Source organism: Athene noctua, chromosome 1 (genome assembly GCF_965140245.1).
Source record: "Athene noctua chromosome 1, bAthNoc1.hap1.1, whole genome shotgun sequence".
Taxonomy (NCBI): Eukaryota; Metazoa; Chordata; class Aves; order Strigiformes; family Strigidae; genus Athene; species Athene noctua.
The window spans coordinates 133,517,108-133,525,978 of record NC_134037.1 but is presented as its reverse complement, the minus strand read 5'-3'; the positions used below and the strand labels follow the sequence as shown (position 1 = coordinate 133,525,978).

At 47.5% G+C, this 8,871-nt stretch overlaps 1 protein-coding gene across 2 annotated transcripts in view; it reads right to left on the bottom strand.

Annotated features, from left to right (window-relative positions):
- Window positions 1-44: 44 nt before the first annotated feature.
- VTCN1 (V-set domain containing T cell activation inhibitor 1) overlaps window positions 45-8,871 on the bottom strand; it is a 16,010-nt gene continuing 7,183 nt past the window's right edge. Inside the window, exons 3-5 of one of the 2 annotated variants that reach the window (XM_074897030.1) lie at window positions 8,076-8,423; window positions 4,821-5,099; window positions 45-4,153 (exon numbers count right to left, since the gene is read on the bottom strand). In XM_074897030.1, coding sequence (XP_074753131.1) covers window positions 4,008-4,153; window positions 4,821-5,099; window positions 8,076-8,423 — 773 coding nt within the window. In that variant the 3' untranslated portion in view covers window positions 45-4,007. The remainder of the gene's footprint in view (window positions 4,154-4,820; window positions 5,100-8,075; window positions 8,424-8,871) is intronic. The other variant, XM_074897040.1, reaches the window with a different exon arrangement.

Genomic DNA, 8,871 nt, shown 5'->3' with positions numbered 1-8,871 from the left:
TTCTTGCTAAATTGGGGAAATGAGGCAGAACATAGATCCTCGGTGTATGAACCAGAGCCAGGCATTTTGCAGATCATTCACTGTCTTCATGCAAAAATGTACAGTTGCCACAAGGGACAGTCTTCTTAACCCGACTGAAATTATTAAAATATTTTTAAAGCATTTCCTTCCTCCAAGAAGAGAAGGGAAGTAAGTTACTGTTTGGAAACTAAATCATGATACTAAATCACAGGACTGTATGGGCATTATCTTGCAGCTTAAACAGCAGCCTGAACCCCCACTCATACCAGTGGGGCTGGTAACAAAGAGGAAGGCAGTGAGCTGTGGTACAAAATAAAAAAGGATCTGGAGCACAGGTCTTATGAGGAGCAGCTGAGGGAACTGGGGGACTTTAGTCTGGAGGAGGCTGAGGGGAGACCTCATCGCCCTCTACAACTCCCTGAAGGGAGGGTGCAGAGAGGGGGGATGAGTCTCTTTAAGCAAGTAACAAGCACCAGGACAAGAGGGACTGGCCTCAAGCTGCACCAGGGCAGGGTCAGACTGGCTCTTAGGAAGTATTTCTTTGCAGAAGGGGTTGTTGGGCGTTGGAATGGGCTGCCCAGGGCAGGGGGGAGTCCCCATCCCTGGAGGGGTTGAAGGGTCAGGTTGACCCAGCGCTGAGGGATCTGGTGGAGTTGGGAACTGTCAGTGAGGTTAATGGTTAGACTGGAGGATCTTCAAGGTCTTTTCCAACTGAGATGATTCTGTGAAATTCACATGTTACAGGCTTGCCTGTCTGTTCCTGATCAGGAAGGGGATGGCTGCAAGGCCACGTGCCAGTAGCCACAGTGGCACAGCAGACTAACCAGTGCAACACGTGGGAGGTCACCATTTGAAGTGGTTCCTCTCCCATCTGCTTGCTGTGATGACTGAGTGTTCTGCACTTGATTTTGGCAAAATAAGATCCAGATCCTTCATCTTGTGCTGCAGGCTAGTAAATTCCACACAGAATTACTTCCTCTCCTTCTTCCGTGTGCAGAGAGCATATTTGAACAGCTACTGTTCTGGGGTTTTTTTGTCCCCCTGCCTTTCCCCTTTCATTCTTGAGCCTTATATTAAACTTCAGGTAGTGGCTTTATTGAGCATGTGTCAAGTATCTTCCCTCAAGGCCTGCTGGCTGCTTCTGAGACCAAAGCATGATAGGCACAAGACCTGACAGATGCCACCATTCAAGAAAGTTCTGAGACTCCATCCTTAAGAAAGCTGTCAAAGCAGCTTAAGGCAAAGGTCTACACAAGATTTGCTGTGACAGTCTTCTTTTCTGTGGGAGCTTTCTGTGAAATGGTAACAATTTTGCTGAAGCTTGTCCTCTGCCCTCCCCCAAGAAAACAAAACAAAACAAAAAAAAGCAAACAAAAAAAACCCTTTCAGCCTGAGGAAAACGTTGACTGTAAGTGATGTAAATTAAAAGATCAAAATCTGATTTAAAAGTGCAACTGAAAGTAGTCCTGTAATATCAATAACATAGTAACAGACAGAAATAGATAAGAAGTGCCAGATAACAGAGACTTACTTAAAAACAAAAAAAGGCAAATTTGTCTCTCTTGTAACTATATTTAGTGACTGTTTTTACTTCTGAATTTGAACTTTCCAGTAGTATCTTACTAGTCTTCCTCTTTTCCTCCTCATTATGCATGTTATTCTTCTGTCTGCTGCCACGCTTATTACTCAGCATTTTATTTACTTTTTTTTATTTTACTCTTTAATTTCACATTACAAATGCAATCCTCAGACCTCATACAGGCTGTTTGCCAGGTTGAAGACCTAACACTTATTCCAAGCCTGTTGGCTATTTAATCCATCAATGTTTTGCCATTCGCAATGTCTTTTTCAGAAGGGGAGTTTGACTATAGTCTTCTGAGAAGACTGAGTATTTTAACTGGCTGTCTTATTTACAGTTTTATTAGTACATTCAGAGAATCATGAGACAACGAGAGAGACAAATCAGTCTGTTCAGGGGGAATTAAGATGTGTTTCCTTTTAGAACTCTGAGTTTGAAGGATCAGTTCTCACAAGTATTGCAGGAAACCCTCTTCCAGTTTGTCTCTGAGCTGCCTATGATCAGAGTTCTGGTCACTGGGTTACTTCAGAGAGAACACATCTTCTTCCTGTGATCATCAGATTTTTTCCTTTATTTATGCAACTCTCCTTATCGCATTCCTCGCGTTCTTTCTGAAGCCAAACAAAGTATCCTGTTGTTGGCAAGGATAAGAAATAATAATACAAGACAAATCAGCTGGCTTCATGTTTGTGCTACTACTACATGCTCTGGAAGTGGGAGGAGCTCTTGAAGTTCTCAACCCGAGAGGGAGGAAAGCATGAAGCATGCCCTGCTGTCAGGGTAGCTGTAGTAACTGTTCTGTGTGGAAAGACAGAGATGTTCCTTTTAGCTGATTTTCTGTAGCTCATCACCAGTTTACCTCTAGAGCCTGCCACCCCACGCTGAAGTCAATGAATACTAAAGGCAGTTGACCTGTCTTTGACTGTCTACAGTCTGCCTTATTGCAGGTCTAGGTAGGGTTGCTCAGCTTCCTCTAGCCCTGTTGGAGGTGTCTGTAGTAGGTACTATTTATTGAAGTTACTGCCCTGTGCAGCGGAGTTTGGGTAAAGCGTGTGCAAGCAAGGCTTGTACTGCAGCAGACCTTGGGAAGAAGGAGAGGAGAAAGTCCACACTGCCTTGCAGCCATGAAGTGTAGCCAGGGTTCAGAGGGTACACAGAGCAGCAAGCCAGACATCAGTCTTTTGGGCCAGAGAGAAGCTTGAGAAGGGAAGGAAAAGAGAATGAGGGGACAAGTAAGAGACAACAGTTGGTGCTGTGAGAGAAGAATCTCTTGCAGAAAGTGATAGGAGAAGCCATCAGGGAGCCTGTGGGAGGGACCTAAAGCTGGGGATGGGGAAAGGATGGTGTAAAGAACTGAAGGAAGAAATGCCTCAAACATTCGACACAGAAAACCTCAAGGACAAGCTGTGGCCTTTGGATTAGTCTAAGGAATGTCACCCAAGGAAGTGTGGAGTGTATCAAAGGACGCATGTCCCCACTCCCATGTATTACCAATGGTAGGAATTGAAGCCTTGTACAAGTGTTCCTCATCAAGCACAAGGACCACTAAACATTGGCTCTGTTATGTAAGCCTGACACTTTGTATGAACGATGCAGGCAGGCCTTGCTAGCAACCGTGCCCTTGAAGAGGAGCTAAAAGCCTGATAAGAACAAAACATCTGCCCCAGAAGGACCCAAAAGGCTGAATGGTTGCCTGAGAAGCATGAAGGCAGCACAAACTGGTGGTAACTGGGGGAAAAGTAAGGGTGGCAGAGGGAGATCATGACCACTGACTCAATTGGATGAAAGGGTTAATGCATACACACACCCCACCTCAACTCATGCACAGAACCCATGCTCCACCTTTCTTCATCCTTCATGATAATGAGTTCATGGAAAACCTGCCTCTAGTCTGCAAATCAGACAATAAGATGAACTTAAAAGGCCACAGGAAACTTTACCAGGTGCTCACCCACCACCCAAGTTTACCACCCCAGGTTCCAGCATTGTCTCAGTTCTGATAATCTCGATTTTTTTTTTTTTTAACTGTCTCCCTCTTTTTCTTTCCTTTCTTTTCTTTCTTCTTGATTTATGAACAAGAGACCACATTGCTTACTATTCTTTTCCTAGTTTAAGCTGTTTCTACTTCAAGTAAAACATTTTAACTGGTCATGTGATGTCATTTCACCTTCATTCAACCCGAGGGGATCACAGAACCTTTACAACTCTCTGGGCTCCCAGTCTGGGTCATAACAGATGGGCACAGGGGAAAGATGTCCTCCCATTCTGGCAGGATTGAGAGAAGTCATCTGTAACCACACTCAGCAAGAGGGTCTACATATGCTTATACTGAGCATACATGCTTCTGAGTTTCCCTTTCCAAGCTTACCTGCAGGTCCAGAGTGTTTCTGATTGTTTTATGGAGTGTTTATATTGACAGCAGGTACAGGGGAAGCAGAAGCACCCAGTGACAGGCTGGAAGGGAGGAGGACACAGACTCTGCATTCAGGTTCACCAGCTGCAAGTCAGTCCCCCTTGTAATGCTGAAATCTGTAGCAAAAGAATAGTGAGAGGATACCAGAATGAGGAGCGCATCAGAGAAGGCAAAACAAGTGTATATATTTATTCCTCCCCATTTTTCTGAATATTGATGACCCTGTCTCTTGTGCTGGAGACCCCCTGCTGTGAAGCCCTTGCTGTAGAAGAGCTATAGCCCTTCTCATGTAGAACAGGAGAAGATATCCAGGCTTTTTGGAAGGTTTGCTTTCCTGTGAATAAGGCAGTCTTTTAAATCAAATGGGTGGGCTGGAGTCAGAGCGACTGCCATTAGTAAGAGCTAAAGGGCCCTGCTGGTTTGGCACACAAAATGGATCTAAGCTGAGCTGGCTGAAGAAAGTGTCAGAAGTTGGGGTTATGGGTTGGTTGGTTTGCTTTTGGTTAACATTTGAAGGAATACATTCTTCTGAAGTGTGTCCTTCCTTCCCGTTCCCTAGCAGTTCTGTCCCCGTGCCAAGGGAGCAACTGTTACCATAAAAACCCATTTGAAATAGCAGGGCCAAACACAGACCCTTTCCTTCTTCCCAGGAACAGAGAGGCCTGGATTAACCGTGGATTTCAGTCCCTTCCTTGACTGAAATGGCTCACACGGGGCAGGCAGTGCTGCAGGAACCCTCTGATGCACAGAGGTGCAGTGTTTAACCTCCCCCATGCCTGTGGTCTCTGGGTGGTGTTAAACTCTTACCTGTCACTTTGATGTTGCCTGTAGCCTTGGCAATGCTGTTTTCAATCACGCAGGTGTAGGTGGCATTAGCAGTAACGTTGTGCAGAAAGGAAACCACTTTCAGAGTGATGTTTTCAGCGTTCAGCTCGTAGCTGGTGTTGGCAACGTGAGGGAGGCACTCCCCGGCGTCGCTGTAGGCTGTCCAGCGCACGGCGGGCCGGGGGAACCAGCGCGGCGCTTCGCACTGCAACGTGTCCCTGCGGCTGCTGTTCTCCACGCGGACCCTGGGGGTGCTGAAGGCTTTGGGAGGGAAAAACAGGGAGAGAGTCGGGGAAAGGCAAATGTTTGGGAACCGGGCATGAAAACACCCAACTGCATCTGCCGGTCAGCCCCGGGTATTTGTGGGGAACTTGCTGCTTGGCAGCGCAGCACCATGTGTTGTCCAACCAAACACAGGCTCGGTACTGGTTGGGCTACAGGGGATCTAAAGACTCCTATGGCAAGTTCGACAAGATCTGCTGAGGTCATGGCACAGTTTTAGTGTCTAAGTGATTCTGCTTAAGAGTTACAAGCTGGGTCTTGGACTTATAAACTAGGCCTTTTTCCAAGAGCTCCTGGCTGTCCAGGCTCCCAGCGGAGACTGGACTCAGGACCAGGCTGGCCAGAGACTGCCCATGTCCACCACATGCCCGGTTTGTCCAGGCAGGAGCTGCAGCTGGCACAGCCCCACTCACCTCTGCTGAAGGGGGGCGGCTGAAAGGAGACACCTGTTGTTCTCAGCAGGGAGAGATGTGCCAAAAATGCTTGTTGTTACCAGAGGCTGGGGGAAGGGGAAGATGACTCACCCTCTCCACTGACTGAGAAGGGAGCCTGACCAACATCTACGGCTTCGTGATGTGACTCTGACATTCAATGGGCCTGCAGCCAAGCTGGGGGCAGACTAAGGTATGGGCTGAGCTGCAGGTTTTATGCCAACATCTCTGCATTAAGCAAAAAGTTTAAAGCCGTTTGCAAACTCAGCTGTGTTTTAAAGCCAAGACCACCTCAAATAAAACTTTGTTAGCCTTGGTCTCTGTATATTCATCGAATTTCCCACACGTACATATGTGAAGAGAAACGAGCTTTTTAGGTGAGCAGAGTTCACTGATTTCAAAGGTAATAAATGCAGCATTTCATGTGTTCACTCTAATGCCTTTTCTGTGTGGATCACTTTAAACATTGAATCAAGCAATATAAAAGCAGCCAGATTCACAAGGTTTCAAGGAGGGGTAGGAGACAGAATCCCCACGGGACTTAAGCACACCTCAGACAGGCTCGCTGCTGCCTGCTGTAGTCCCAAGCAGTTCTTCCATCCTGTCACAGCAAGATAAGGGGCCTGTGAGCCCAGCAGGCTTTTTTTTCACTGCTTGGGAAAGGACTTTGGATAGCAACAGGGCAGAAAACATGCTTTCAGTAAGAAATGGGAGTCTGTGAAACTACACTGGCCAGACACTCCTGCGACTCCAACTTTCGTATTGCCTTTCTGTCCCTGTGAGTGACACTGGGACGTGGCTGCATCTCCAAGACATCTGTCACAAGCTTATGCACAGAATGGTGCTTTGGCTCTGCTGGGACAAAGGAGGAGACTGGACCTGCAGAAAGGCAACCTGTCTCCTTCAAGAGCTCTGCTGGTTATTACTGTCCTGCCATGTCTGGCCTGAAGCACAGAGGATGCCTCCACATAGCTGGCCTCGCCACAGAAGCAGTCACCCATCCTAAAACTGCATTTCCTTGACTTGGAGAGGTCTGACAGTTTTTCCTCTCCCAGCTTGAGCTGTTGGGATAAAGGGATGTGCTGGGACCTCAGGGATGCCAGCAAAAGCCAGCCAGAGAAACACTAAGACTACCTACCTGTGCAGTCTCACGTTATCCCCATTGTATAGTCAGTGTAACTCACCACAGTTTCATTAGAAAGACCCAGAGGTGACAGAAACGGGTGAAATTCTGCTGAGTTCAGTGGGAGCAATATGCTTTGTGGCAGTAGTGAACACGATAGCAAAGCCCAGAATGCTCAGAAGAATTAAGCTCCCGCAAGTGAAAATTCATCTGTGTCTGTGCGTCTTTTGAGGTTGACTCACAAGGTGAAGAATTCAGCAAATATGTAATATTTCAGATAACGATGATATGGGCAGTTTGGTGCTTTGCTAGTCATTTTTTAAAAACCAAAAACATTAGAAAAACAGGAAAAAATACTAAATAGGCTACAATTTTTACTATGCAGTGCTTCTCCTAGCTAGAGGTATATTTTAAATCTAGAGAGAAAAAGCTATCTTTTTATCTTTAACAGGTATAAAATCTGCATCTTTATAAGATCAGTTAGCTACTCCCATTCTTCGGGGCTCTTTGTAGTCCATTAAGTAGCTGGTAGAGTACATGTGGCAAGTAGGAAAAAAAAAAAAACTGAGAGCATTAAAATAATAATCTTTTCCGGCACAAGGATGTGGAAAGAGTGGGTAAGGCCATAAACTCCTTTGGAGAAGTAAAAATAAACAACCCCAGTGCTACTGAGGGGTTCAAGGCCTGATGGTGGCTGCTGGAGGAGCCGCTGCTGCTCACACAGGCTCTAGCATCAGCGTAACCATGGGTAAGTCTGACCAAGCCACAGAATCACAGAATCAGCTAGGTTGGAAACCTTGAAGATCATCCAGTCCAACAGTTAACCTAGCACTGACAGTTCACAACTATACCAGATCCCTCAGCGCTATAATGACCTGACTCTTCAACCCCTCCAGGGATGGGGACTCCCCCCTGCCCTGGGCAGCCCATTCCAACGCCCAACAGCCTCTTCTGCAAAGAAATACTTCCTAAGAGCCAGTCTAACCCTGCCCTAGCGCAGCTTGAGGCCATTCCCTCTTGTCCTGGCACTGGTTCCTTGGCTCAAGAGACTCATCCCCCCTCTCTGCACCCTCCTTTCAGGGAGCTGTAGAGTGCGATGAGGTCTCCTCTCAGCCTCCTCTTCTCCAGACTAAACCCCCCCAGTTCCCTCAGCCGCTCCCCATCAGACCTGTGCTCCAGACCCTGCACCAGCTCCGTTGCTCTTCTCTGGACACGCTCGAGTCTTTCAATGGCCTTTTTGGGGTGAGGGGCCCAAAACTGAACCCAGTCATCGAGGTGCGGCCTCACCAGTGCCAAGTCCGGGGTAAGATCCCTTCCCTGTCCCTGCTGGCCACGCTATTGCTGATAGAAGCCACATTAGCCTGTGTTTTGCAGCTGGATTTTCTTTCTCATACCCCTCACCTCCCGTCCTGTACTGCAGCACTGCCACTCCGCTCCCTCTGGCTGTGGTGACGGAGCACTGGTAGGTGCCAGCGTCAGAGAGCTGCACATCCCTCAGCTCCAGGGAAGCGTTGCCGCCGATCACCTGCTCTGCAAACACTGCCGTGCGGCCCTGAAACAACACATCTTGCTCTTGCAGATGGTCCTTCCCCCCTTTAAACTCGTGAACCAGCCCGGCTACTCCCGCCTTGGCCCACCGGATGGCTATGCTGCCCATCCGGATGTCGGGCTCGAAAGTGCAGCCCAGGACGCTGCGCTGGCCGATGTTGCCCAGAGACGTCAGTGCCGTCACACTGATGGAGCGTTTTCCTGCAAGGAGAAAGAAATCCAGCATGAGAAAGGCAAGGCAGCGCGCATGGAGAAAGGTCAGATCACGCTGTGGCTGTCAGACACCAGCCCTGAGGCTGAATGTGCACCAGCACATTGCAAGGGCACCAGTAGCAGCTACCCCTACTGCTAGCAGAGCTCTATGGCTTATACACCAAGATAAAGCACAGGAGCATTGCTTTAGCAGGCAACACACTTCAAAAAGTAGCCTCTCATATTTGTTTGAGAAGAATTTTCATGGTGTTTTCTTGCTTATCAGGGATTTTTCTCTTTGCAGCTGCCAAAAGAGCATGATTTTTATGTCTTTTCTTATTCAGGACTTCCTTCATGCAATATAAAAGTGATTGCAAGGCATCATGCTGACAGAGAAATAAGAGGTTGTTCTTTCACCCTCACTGGAACCCAAACTGTTTTCTTTCATTTAGAAGTC